At 55.2% G+C, this 13,220-nt stretch overlaps 1 protein-coding gene across 2 annotated transcripts in view; it reads right to left on the bottom strand.

Moving 5' to 3' along the window:
• The window catches only part of JAKMIP1 (janus kinase and microtubule interacting protein 1), a 94,604-nt gene that overhangs the window by 61,030 nt on the left and 20,354 nt on the right, over nucleotides 1-13,220 (bottom strand). Inside the window, exons 2-3 of one of the 2 annotated variants that reach the window (XM_044389712.3) lie at nucleotides 7,530-7,795; nucleotides 2,158-2,652 (exon numbers count right to left, since the gene is read on the bottom strand). In XM_044389712.3, the coding sequence (XP_044245647.1) occupies nucleotides 2,158-2,652; nucleotides 7,530-7,658 (624 nt within the window). In that variant the 5' untranslated portion in view covers nucleotides 7,659-7,795. The remainder of the gene's footprint in view (nucleotides 1-2,157; nucleotides 2,653-7,529; nucleotides 7,796-13,220) is intronic. The other variant, XM_044389713.3, reaches the window with a different exon arrangement.

The raw sequence follows: 13,220 nt of genomic DNA, 5'->3' as shown, positions 1-13,220 counted from the left end.
AAGGATAATTTACATCTTTTTCTTTTCTTGTAGTATCATTGGTTTTGGGATCAGAGTCATGCTGGCTTCATAAAATGAATTAGAATGTGTTCCCAATTTCTCTTTCCTAGAAGAGTCTGTGTAAAAGTTGTTTTATTTCTTCCTTAAAAACTTAGAAGAATTTACCTGTGAAGCCTCTGGGCTTGGGCTTTTCATTGTGGGAAAACTATTAATTACAGATTTAATTTCTTGAACAGCCATAGGACTACTCACATTTTCTATTTCTTATAGTGTCACTTTGGTTACGTTGTACTTGCTCAAGGAATCTGCCCATTTCATCCAAGTTTCTACTTGGATATGCAGTTCATAAAGTACTCGTACTGTCTCTTTAATTTCTGTAGGGGCTGTGGTAGTGCCCCTTTTACAGTCTGTATACTGGGGACTCGTCTCTTTGTCCCTTCATCAGTATTCCTCAGGGCTTATCAGTTGACCTACTTTAATTAACTTTTGATGTGTTGATTTTCTTTACCAGTTTATTTCAGTGATTCCTGCTCTTTAAGGACCTTCATTCTACTTTCTCAGAGATTAATTTGCTGTTCTTTTCCTTTCTTCTCGAGTTGGAAGCTTAGATGTTTGATTTTCACTGTTTCTTCCTTTTTTCCTAAAATCTGTTTTACTCTAAAGAGTGCAATTTTTGAAAGAGAGTGTGTATGTCCCCTTCAAAAGAATTGTATCTGCAGCTGCTAAAATGTTGTATTCTGTCAGTGTAGCTCCAGTCGGTTCACTGTACTGTTTAAATCTTGCGTATCTTCGTTCTTCTATTATCTATATGTTCTATCACTTGCTGAGACAGAGTGCTATTCTCCAGCTATAACTGTGGATTTGTTTCTCCTTTTACTTTTGGTGTTTTTCTTTTGCATGTTTTGAAGTTTTGTTATTAAGTGCTAGTAAGAATTGACCCCTTTATTATTAAGAATTTCCCTACTTTTCTTTAGTTTTACTCCTTGCCTTAAGATCTTTGATGTGAATACAGACAGACCAGCTTTCTTTTCTTAGTGTTTGGATATATTTCCATCCTTATAATTATCAGTCTAACCGTGTCCTCACAATCAAGATGTGCCTCTTGTAAATAGCACTGTTGTTGCCTCTAGTCTGAGAGGCTTAGCTTACTTGCCTTTTTAACTTTCTGCAGTGCACAGGTTCAAAGTCCAACAGTCCTCCTGAGGGGCAGACTGGTGGGGTGCCTGTTGCAGCCCCTGCATCTGGTCAGCCTTTTTTCCTAAGTATGGTATGGCTCTGGAAGATTGCACTCTGCCATTCTGCCCAGCCACACTGGCCTCCTGCATCACCCCAGAACTCAGTGAATATTTCAGGGTGCAAATTGGCCCCATATGTGGGATCCTCTACTTTCCTATCTTTCATGCTGACCCTGAGAGATGGCAAAAAAAAAACAAAACAAAACACAAAACCCTGCTCATCTCTCTCAGCCCGGGTGGAGTCACTGTACTGGGGGAAGCCCAATCCCCAGCACACAGCCAGGATGAGCAAATGCCCCCAGGGAAGAAAGTAGCTGGTAACTGTCAGCTCACCTGGTCAGACGCTCTCTCCTCCCTTTGAAATTTTAGCTCTTCTAGACCTCAGAACTTCCACAGCACTCCAGTCTTTAAAAATATGATTGTTTGCAATTTATGGTTTTCCCCAGTTGTTGCAGCACAATGGCTGGACTGTCCCTATGTACTCATCCCACCCGGAGGTATAAATGTGCTTGGGTTTATTAATTAAATGAATAAATAAATGCCCAGCACTTCAATAAGCTTCCACAGTCCTTGCTTCCAATAACCCTGGCCCTTATCTATTAACCTCATTTTACAGCTGAGAAACTTGTGCTTCTGAGCTGTTCCATTAAGTACCAAGGATCCCATACCTAGCAAGAAGAGTTCTAACTCCCCAAAGCCTCTTTACCACCACTAGGACGGGCGGGGGCTTTGCTAGAAGCCCAGCGCCTAGAACCATGTCTGTTGCGCAGTGGGTCCTCAAAACTGCGTTTACTGCACACCTATGGGAAAGAAAGGCTGCATGCAAGTGGGGAGGAAAGAATGTATGAAGGAAAGGATCCACAGGGGCGGGAAGAAAAGGGTGCATGCACGCCAGCTGGGAAGGGGCGCAGGCAGCACGTACCAGCCTGCGGATGTCCCGCTCGCATTCGCGCTTGATGCGGTGCACCTCGTCCTGGTGCGCCTGGTAGGCAGCGCGCAGGTCCGCCGCCTTGGTCTTGTCCGCCTGCATGCAGTTGCTGAGCGCCTCCTCCGCCTGCTTGCGCGCAGCCTTGAGCTCCAGGATTTCCTGCTGCAGCCGCAGGCGTTCGCCATCAAAGGTCCTACGCGCCTCTTCGCGCGCCTCGGCCAGCAGCGCCGTCTTGACCTTGTCGGCCGCACCGTCCCGGAGCACGTTGAGCGTGGCCTGCAGCCGCTGCAGCTCACCCTCCTTGATCTTGGCCGTTCGCGCCGCCTCCTGCTCATGCTGCCGGATAAGCACCTCGCGCAGTGCCTGCAGCTCCTTGGTCTTCTCCTCGTGCAGCTTGGCCCTGAGCTCCGAGATGTAGGCCGTGTGCCGCCGCTGCTCCTGCTCGCGCTCCAGCTTGGCCTCCTGCAGCCGCTCGCGCAGTTTGCCCACCTGCGCCCGAGCCACAGGAGAGGTGGTCAGGGTCAGAGCTGGGGGAGCCGGCCAGACCCAGCCACCACCTACCCATGCCACTTTGTGTCGGAGGGCCCCCGAGACCCTCCCCGGGTCCCCGCACCCCAGTTCCCCTTCCTGCCACCCCCACGGTCCAGACCTTCATCGGCCCCAGCTATTTTCCTTCCTTCTATATTTCCTATTTTCTTGAGAATTTTTCTAGAGGTGGAAAAACATCTGAAGATGCTGGAGAGGACAGTCAAGCCTTTGCCATCTCTTCCCGTTGGAAGATTCACAAGAGAGGACAATTTATCCGTCACAAAACACAAGACACATAGGCAGAAATCATCTCTCACCAAAGAGGAAGATATTTTACTCCTTTCCAGTGCCTATGCACCAGATTTGGACTTGCGGAGAATGGAGAAGATGGAGGCAGAGAGGGGCAGGCAGGGAGCAAAAAACACTCTCACTGAGCTGCCACCCCCCCCCCCAGGCTGGGAGCTCCCACAGTTCCCCCACTTGAACTCCTAGGAGCCTCAGGACGGAGGTAACTGTTTGGCTGGAGGGCAGCAGCAGCTCAGAGATGCTTCCGCGACCGGCCTGGGGGGAGGAGCCACCAGGGGACAGTATGGCCTCCTAGAAAGGACAGTGCCAGAAGCATTCCGTCCCTTGCCGGGGCAATCATGCTAAGTATTTAAAGTTCTGACTCCTTGGCATTCAATCCATTAGGAAAAGACTCCCAGTTCCAGCCCTAGGAGAGGTAGACCCAGGACTGACAGGTCCCCCGTTTTATTTCTGTGGTTGAGAATATTCGATACAAGATGCTGATCTTGTGTCTTTGCCTGGGCTGCTTTTGCTTCTTTCTCTGCTGTTGTAAGTAAGGGTTGATCGATGCCTAGGGACATGGTAAAACTCCTCACCTGAAATTAACTTCAACATGTCGGTGTGTGGTCTGGGGAAACTGATGCCACCTCCCACGGAAGCAGCTTGTCCTCTGCGAGATACAATTGGTTTCTGTTCTTTGGAGGCCGGTGTGATTTAGAAAGCTAATGGATTGGAAAGGGTTCCTGCTGAGTGTGTGTTTTGTGTGATCCTTGAAAAGGTCAAATAAAGCATTTTGGAGTGTTTTAAGAAAATACTCCCTTGGCACATTTTACAAGTAATGTTTAAAATTTTGCTGATTAGATGAATACACTCAGGCGGGGTTGGCAGCCTGGCATTTGCGGAGCCCGGCTCTGGGGCCAGGTGCCTGGGGGTGAGGCTGGCTCTGTTCCCTGGTTATTGCTGACAGGGATCCGAGTCAGAAGGAGGGGGCTGGTCACATCCCCAGCCTACACTGACGTGGGATACTGAGCTTCAAGACGGTTAATATCACATGTCAACTTGGCAGGGCCATGGGATCAGGTCATTTGGCCAAACACCAATGCGGATGTTGCTGTGAAGGTATTTTTTAAAGATGTGATTCACATTTAAGTCAGCAGACCTTGAGTAAAGGGGCTGAACCTTCATAATGTGGGTTGGCCTCGCCCAATCAGTTGATGGCCTCAAAAGAAAAGGCTGAAGTCCCAGATGAGAAAGGAATTCACCCTCCAGACTGCTTCAGGCTCATGACTGCAACATCAACTCTTGCTGAAATCTCCAGTTGCCTGCTCTGCAAAGTTCAGACTTGTCAGCCTCCATAATCATGTGAGCCGACTTCTTAAAAAAATATGTCTCCCTTTCCCTACACACACACACACACACACACACACACACACACACATTTCCTACTGGTTCCATGCCTCTCTGAAGAACCCTGACTATACACTCTGAAACAGGACATCAGCAGCTGCCCGTGAGGACTCGGGTGGAGGAAAGCCAAAGGCGGATGAATGGATAAAGGGGAGTTGCTCACAGGTGGAGAAGGAGGAAGGAACGTGGAGGGGAGCAGAGATGTGTGCAGGGCAGCCTGGGAGAGGTCGGGCCTGCTGAGACAGCCAGGCCATGCTGGTGTGTAGGGCAGGGATGCCGACAGAAGACGGGGTCAAGGGAAGAAGCCCCGCTGGGTCCCACTGGCTCTGCCCTGAGGAGCCGACGGCTGAGCGCGGGGGCCACGACCCAAGTCTAGCAGAGGAAGGCTGGGTTGGCCCGCTCTGTACAGAGCACCTGCTCCTTACTCCGTTGAGCTAAGTAAGTCTAAAAAGCTGCCAGCACTTTACCTGCCAGATGCCTCCAAGCTCTTCCCCAAGTCCAGGGGCAGAGCAGCAGAGAGGGGCCCGCGCCAGCTGCTCCTTACACAGGGCTCCAGATGAGGCCAGAGCGAAATGACTGGGAGGGACCACACGGTGGTGGAGGTGGGGAGGGTGGCTGGTGCCACCTGCCGCTCCGGCTGCAACAGGGAAGTCAGCCTCCCCGTCCGCTGCCACCCCACTCCTCCTCCCATCTGTCAGCACTGGCTCCCCATTGCCAGGCCTGGCTCCTTCTCCCACTCCCTGCCACCACCCTGGTCCTCCCACCACACTGTGGCAGCCGCCTTCAACCAATCACGCCCCAGCTCTGCCCCTGCCCAGCCCAGACCTGGGCCTCGGCAAGTCAGGGACTCCTGGGTGTTGCTGGACCCTTGGGACTGTGTAAGCGCCACTCCCTTGCTCGCTAGCCAGCAAAAGCCTTAGGAGCCGACTCCAAACGGCCTCTGCGAAGCCTTCCCGGGCTCTCTTGCCCCTGCGCTGTGTCCTAACACTTCCCGTACAACATGGAGCGATGGTACGGGGGCTTGCTGAATGAACTTATCGACAGATACACTCAGCACTTTCCCTCGTCCTACGGTGCTCAACAGGGATCCTCTGGGACAACGACAACACTTTAACTGTGACATCAACAATAATTTTATGAGATCATATAAAAATATTGTGTAAATGCAACTGTAAAGTTGCTATTTATGTTTTCCTTACCAGCCCATAAGCACATTGCCGAATTCTGAGAACAGAAGCTCCCCCAGCAGCAACACGGGGAAAGCCCTCCCGAGGGGCCATGGGGGCAGCTGGGATGAGAAATCAGGCAGCCAGGACGTGCCCCGCAGGCAGGTGGCCTGGGGACCCAGGGGCACAGTCCCCACAGGCCTGGCTCCGAACCCAGTGCTATTACCTACACCTGTGCTAACCTGCTGTTATGGGCAGGGGTGTGTCCCCAAAATTCCCAGCGGAGGTCCTAAACTGCGGGACCTCAGAACGTGACATTAAGTCAAATGAGGTCATCTGCGTGGGTCCTGGTCCATTATGACTGGTGTCCTTAAAAGAAGAGATCAGGACACGGACACACATGGAGACAGCCATGAGAGGACATGGGGAGAAGATGGCCATCTGCATGCCCGGGAGGGAGGCCCCAGGAGAGACCAACCTGCCCATACCTTCAGCCACCACTTCCAATCTCCGGAATAAATTTCTTGCTGTGTAAGCCATGACGTCCCTGGTGTTTTGTGATGGTGGCCCGGCGACCTAGTTCACCTGGGCAAGTCACCTCTCCTCTCTGACCCTCAGTTTGCTCACCTATCAACTGGAGAAAGCCACCCCTGACCTCGCGGGTCACTGCCAGGGTCGGGAGGCCGTCTAAGGCACCTGGCGTGACCTGCATAGTAGACACATAACAAACGTCAGCCAAGTGCCGAGGGACTGTGTGTGACAGGCAGCAAGCATGTGTGACCGTCTCATTCTTCAAACGACTCAGGGAGGCAGGCACATCAGAGGACCCATGTAACAAGCGGGAAAATTGAGGCATGGGGCGGTCACATGGTCTGCCCCGAGACCTCAAGGGGAGTTAGGCGGTGGATGGGGGACGGAGCCCTGGCAGACTGACCTTGACTGTGTGACCAGCAGGTGAGTCCCACCTGAGCTGCACAAAGTGTGGACAGGGTGACTGCCCCAGCCCTGGAGGCCTGAGTGTCTGGGGATGGGTGGGGGCACATGTGTCCCCAAGCTCCAGCAGCCCGCCCTTCATCCCCCCAGGTCCTGGACTCTGCCTCTGCTCTCCACGGTGCTGTCCTGAGCCGGGAGCTGAGTCAGGCCCTAGGCCCCAGCCCCGCTCCCCACTTGGGAGCTGGACCCCTTCAGGCCCCCCGCTGCCACCCAGTCCGGGCGCTCAACAAGACAGGACGCCTACGACAATTCCCCAGCAGTCCCTCCCAGGGCTCCTGGCGCTGCAGGCAGGGCTGGAGGGCCCACCACCTTAGGGCCTCAGTGTAACCTCCCCCACCCTACCCAGAACAGGTCAGACCCCAGCCACTCAGGCTGCTGGGCAGCAAGCTCCACCCCCCTTCCCTTCTCCCACGGACACCACAGAGCCCCAGCCTGCTTGGCCTTGAAGCCACCCAAGTGACACCACCGATGGGCTTTCTGTTGAATCCGTGACATCGGATCTCTAGGACTTTACTGGCTGGTTATTATTCTTCCAGGCCGCCCGTCCCAGCTGCACTTGAACTGGGCGCCTACAGTCTGCCTGGCGCCCAAGCTGGCACTGCAATGACCAGCCCCAAGCTCGTTCTCGCCCCACGAGAGCTCAACAACCCCGTCCCAGAGCCTGACTCTGCTGGAAGCTCTTTGGTACCCTCGCCTCCTAACCCCCCCACAGGCCCATCGGGGGGCCCTATTATGACCCCATCTTGCAGGCGAGGGAGTTGTGGCACGGACAGTGACCTCGCTGATCCAAGGTCACAGTGAGAAGGGAGGGGGCCAGGACTGGAACCCACGTGGTACCACCACTGATGTTATACCCATTTTACCAAGGGGCAAGCTGAGGCTCAGAGGTCGAGTACCCACCCCCAAGCCCAGCCTGGGATGGCCCCCACCAGCGAACTCGCAGCGCCCCCTCCTCCATGGAGCCCCGGGGGCCCGCACCCCTCCCACCTTGCTCTTTTCCTGCTGGAACTCGATCTGAATGCTCGTCAACTTGGCCCGCAGCTCCTCGTTAGCCATTTGCACGGCGTCAGGCTCCATCTCGGGCCTCTCGCCCTTGTTCCGGCTCTTCTTAGACATGCTGCCTCTTGGGTTGAGACGCTGCGATCCCGCGGTTCACACCCACCAGCCAGCAGGTGCCACGCCGGGCTGCGCCGTGCTAACCAGTTGTACCGGGTTCAGCTCGTCCGCCACGTAAACCACCATCACTTGGGACCCTGGGGAGGAGGGAGGCCGGGTTAGCAGAGAGAGAGAGAGAGAGGCCGCGTCCTGGCCTGAGCACCCAGACACAACGGCAGCCAGCATTGGCTGCGGCCTCCCTGCCAGGGCCGGGCACCAGCTCATCCCACGGAGGCCCCGCCGCCGTTCACGACACCGACCCAGCGCGTCTCACCACGGCTGCCACACAACCTCTTGGAAGCAGAAGCTCGGTGAGGTGGAGGGTCCTGGGCCCACCCCGGAGAGTCTGATTTGCATTTCTTACGAGCGCCCAGGTGGTGCTCCCGGGCGACCACACCTTGCGCAGTCCTGCTGCACCTCTGTCCTTCTCAGAGGGGACCCTCCCCCCGCCCCCCTCCCCCCCGCAGCAACCTGCAGACCGCCAGCTGCAGCCGTCAGTGAGCACCGGTTACCACGGGGGCTCCTTTCAAAAGGCAGGTCACCGGGAGCCCAGAGCTCAGAGGACGAGGTGCACGGTGCGACCGAGGAATCCCGGTGCTCCATCCGCACTCCCTCGTGACTCTGGAGGAGGAGCTGCGGATTGCACTGTGAAAAACGGCCTTTAGGACTTCATAAAGGTCGGTGGTCCCCCCTCCCCATCCCCCAGACTAGCACAGCACTGGTCACCCTGAGCCATGAGCTTTGAACCCAGCGGAGGCACCTGTGGTCCCTCCAGGCCTCTGTGCCTGCCTGGTCAGGCCTGAGCTTGACGGGGGCATCGTGATGCGCTAATGGCCCCACCAGCACTCGCGTTCCCCCTGGGGAGGCCTAGGCCTTCAGTCTGGTAGGGCTGCCTTCACAGCCCCCATGGTGGCAAAGCCCAGGCCCCTAAAATAAGGCCTGGAGCGACGGCTAGTACACTGCGTCCTGGCTGCGACACCTAGGCCACCTTTCACTAATCCGCACAGCTGCCCTATGACGTAGGTGATGGTGCCGTGTCACGGATGAGCAACCGAGGCACAGAGAGGCCGAGTGCTAGTAAGAGTCACACAGCCAAGATGAGGCAACAGTGTTTACCCGGTCAAGCTCCATGGCTGGACTGGACATGGGGAGTCCAAACCCAGACTCCCAGCCCCGAGCCCCAGGCTCACCTGACCACACGCTGCCCTGCCTCTGATAGCACGTCCAGGTCCCTGGGCCCCTTCTCTGCTTCTTGCTCTTTTCCACATGAGAAACCATGTTACCTATGCCAGGATGTGAGCTCCAAGCAAGGAGAGCCTGGGTCTGTTTTGTTCTCTGTGCTTGGACTCAGAGCTTAGCATGTGGGAGAACTCTAGAAGCTTCTGTTGAATGAGCAAATGAATGAATGAGTAAAGCACCCATCATGTGTCAAGTCCTGTGATGGCTGGGAGTGTATAGTCCTCGCAGCACCTGGAGAGGCAGGTACAGATATCAGGCCCATCTTAGAGAGGAGAAAAACTCCAGGCACAGAGAGGTTTAGTAAGCTACCTAAGGCCACAGAGTGATTCAGTGGTGGCCCTGGGATTAGATGGTCTTGGGAGAGAAAGCACAGTGAGAAGAGAACATTCCAGCATGGAGGAACGCCAGGCTTTGGGCGTGGAACAGAAGACATGAAATCAGCAAGGAAGGCCGTACACGAGCAGCCTGGAGATAGAAGGACAAGGAGGACCCAGCAGGCTCAGGGAAGAAGGGGTTCTGGGAGGTGGTCAAGATGATGATGAGGATGGGAAACTGGCCACCAGATTCTGGACTACGGGGTCAGTGGCCTCAGCAGGAGCTGCTTTGTGCGGTGGGAGGCAGGCAGGCAGGCAGGGAGCTGGGGTGGGGTCTCACGGATGCCGGCACTTCCAGCAAATGGCAGGCGTTCAACGTCTGTGAGCTGAGGTCCAGCGTGCCTGGGGGCACTGGGATGTCTGTGCAAACTAGGCGTTGGGGGAGGCGGAGGTGGAAGCCCGTGATACCCCTCTCGAACGGGAGGGAGCCGTGTTTCTCAACACGCCACGCGGGATTATTCAGGGGTAATCAGCATCCCCACTGATTGATTCCAGAAAGGTACACGGTGTCTTCAGATAAGCACGAACTCCATTTGCTCTGATGTGACTTATGAAATGTAATCCATAACTCATTCCTCGCTGCTCTGACCTGCCTGCCTCTACCAGCATGGCGGCACTCAGAAGGGGCCCCGCCCCGAAGAGAGAGCAGGGAGCACTCTCAGATCCAGCCCCCAGAATGGGGGAGACTTCTGTCCCGTTGGTTCCATCCTGTGGCCCAACGACACCACTTCTAGGAACGCACCGTGAGGACTCACCCGAGATACGGCCGCTCCGTACACAGGTGTTCTTCCCAGCAACCCAGTGCTCAGCCAAAGGGACGGTTAAGTTGTGACACCAAAGTTGTGACACAGAGCCGCACGGAGGAAGGTGAATGTCACAGTCAAAGAACAGATACAATTTGAGATCTCGGTTTTCAGAAAGACTTATTCGCTGTTTGCATTTGGTCACAAATATTTTTTGAGCACCTGCTGGGCGCCAGGCCCTGGGGACACAGCGGTGAGGACCAGACAGCCAGGCCTCCCAAACGTTAGCAGTGACAGCCCGAGTGACAAGTGATATTTACCTTCTTCTCTATACTCTTCCTGGTAAATCAGATTTTCTATTTCTATTTCTGCTTTACAGGAAAAAAAAAAAAGAAAAGATGATGCCATTTTCTCAAAGGAATGCAAGTTTCAGAAAACCATCTGGGTCTAGCTGGGAAAAGACAAGAACGAAGCTGAAGAAAAAGCACGTGGGCCCTGAGGGGAGATGACACGGGCCATGTGTCCCCCGGGACAGAGCTGACCATTCTGTTCTGTAGGGCGGCCTCGTCCCCCAGAAAAGGGCTGTCCTTCACAGTAAGTGTGTCCTCTAGGCTCGCGTCTTGCTGACTGGATGGTTCTGGGAAAGTCACGGAACTTCTCTATGTCTCAGTTTTCCCATCTGTTTAATGGGACCCAAGGCCCTGACCTCACAGGGAGGTGCGGGGATTGCTGGGATCCATACCCACGCTCAGCAAGGTGCTCAGCCCAGGGAAGACACTCAGCAAACAAAACGGAGCTGAATTTATTAGGAGGAGCAAGGCCGGCCTCCCAGTAACCTCCACGAAGATCACACAACAGTTGCTAAGACTAGGCACCGTTGGAAGGGGCCAAATCAATGAGTGGCCCATCTGGTGTCACACTGTCCCAGCTCCTCAGCGGCCCTAGAACAGCCTGAAGGCCCATTCCTGCCCCGGCAGCCCCTCCCAGGGTCACTGAAGATGCCAGGGAGGAAGGGGAAGCAGGCGAGGTGCCTGGGCCTCAGGGAGGTCAAGCGCCCACCCGAGGCGGCACAGCACGCGGGATGCAGGCCGTGAAATGGGTCCACTCCTCAATGAGGCCCTGGGACAGCAAGCCCAGGGGGAGAGGAGACCCAGCCCGTGGGGAGCCAGCACACCAGGGGCGTCTGGGGGACCACGAGAACAGTGGCCGGCACAGTCGCAGGGCCAGGCCGAGACTCCAACTGTTCTCAGACCCCTTGGCCAGCTGGACCCCAAGGCCTCCTAGTTTCCCAGCCCGGCTTTCGAGGTCCCAAGAGCAGAAGGGCTGAAGGGCAGAGACAGATGGCAGGGGGACATCCCAGACACCCAGAAGGGAGCCATGCCTGGGGACACATGGCCCACAGAAGCCCCTGGAAAGGCACGTTCACCCCATCACGTCAGCAGAGACTCGGCACGCACTCTGCACCTGACAGATGAGGCAACGGAGATCGGCGTCTGCACCCACACAGCTGGGACTCTCCCGCTTCGAAGCCGCGGAAGGCTCGGGCTGCCTTCGAAGAAAGCCGGCCCACGACGGGTGCAGGCCCCGCAGGGTCTAACTCACACCACCATCCCAGCCCCGCCGCCTGCCACCCGCTGCACACTCCATGCCCCGCACGCTCCCCAGCACGCTCCCCTGCAGGCCCCAGTGTGGGCCATAGTTCTCCCGCCCCCTTTCGTGGCCACTCCCGTCTCACCCCCTCCAGGAAGCCTCCTCTAACGAGCCCATGGTCAGGCACCTCCTCTGAGCTCCCAGGGTGGCCGAGGGCTGCCCTGTGTGTTTGCTCGTCTGTCAGCCCCTCTGAGGGCGGGATCTTGACTTCCGTCTTCGTAAGTCCTCACCGCATGCTCAGCCCAAACGCCCAGCTCTGTGTTTCCAGGATGAATACATTCCAGCGAGCAAAGACCAACACTCACTCTCAACATTTGCCAGGCCAGGGCCTCAGTAAATGTGGAGATGGGAGGACACAGGAGGAGACAATACCCAAAGCTATGAGCTAAGTCAAACTCGGGGCTCTCGGCGGGCCCCATGCTGCTGGCTCCCTTGCCAGGAACACACCCATGGCTGGTCCGGCCCGAGGCTCAGGGTGCCACTTGGTGTCGCTACCATCGGCCCCGTAGCCGCTGACCTCCACGAGGGCCTCAGCCATGGGAGCAACAGCAGGTCATTCTCCAACCTGAGATAAGCTCAGCGCCCACTCCGTGCCAGGGCCTTTCCACTCCAAGCTCATGACAGCCTTACCGAGCAGATGGCACAGCCCGGTACCGACAGAGGAACCCCGCGGAGGCTCAGCAAACATCCGCCCAAAGCCAGTGCGCGCCACACGGTAGGTAAATCTCCAGTCCCTCACTCGGAGCCCATTATCTCGTGCTTTACATACAATGCTAGCAAGCTACCCATCTGTTCTGGCCCAGAGCAGAAGGGATACGGGAAACTGGGAGACAATGTTTCGCAAAAGGCAAACATAGATAGGAAGTGAAAAGAGAGCAGATTTTCCACCCCACCCGCACAAAAAAAATAAGGGTAAAATAATTCCTTTAATACTTAAAAGAAAAGGCCTGAGAGGCCTAGATATTAACTTTTTTAGGCAATGTCATTCTCTACTTACAACAAATTACTAAGGCACTTGCAGTCCAAACTCTTTCTATATTGGTGCAAAGTAGTCAGTGGAGGTTAAAAAAAAAAAAAAAAAAACACTTCCATAAAACAGAAAAAATGAAGTCGCATGAGTTAGGTTTTCCTAATACCTACTGTGGTTCAGGGGTAAAGGGCTGTAGAAAGAACCCAGAGCGAGGAGCGGAGGCTCAGTCCCTCGACCCAGCCCTGCCACCGACCTGTGCGTGGCCAGGTCCCAGCTGTCCCAGCAAAGTGCCAGCAAAGTGCCAGCCCGGAGCAGGCGCCCAAAACTTCAGGACCCCTCCTTGGACGTTCCGTTGGATGTGAAAGCGTCATATGCTCCTTTCACGCCCACCCTCACGGTTCAGTTACAGAGTCCAGGTAGAAGGACACAAGAGATCCTTCAAGAGACACAGGTTTCCTGAGTCCTTGGTAAAAACATCCCCCATTCCATGAAGCCAAGTATAACCACATAAGGACTGGCATGAGCGTGGACAGAGATGGGGGCTCCG

The sequence above is a fragment of the Ursus arctos genome, unplaced genomic scaffold (genome assembly GCF_023065955.2).
Source record: "Ursus arctos isolate Adak ecotype North America unplaced genomic scaffold, UrsArc2.0 scaffold_9, whole genome shotgun sequence".
NCBI classification, from domain to species: Eukaryota; Metazoa; Chordata; class Mammalia; order Carnivora; family Ursidae; genus Ursus; species Ursus arctos.
This window is presented reverse-complemented; position numbering and strand designations above follow the sequence as displayed.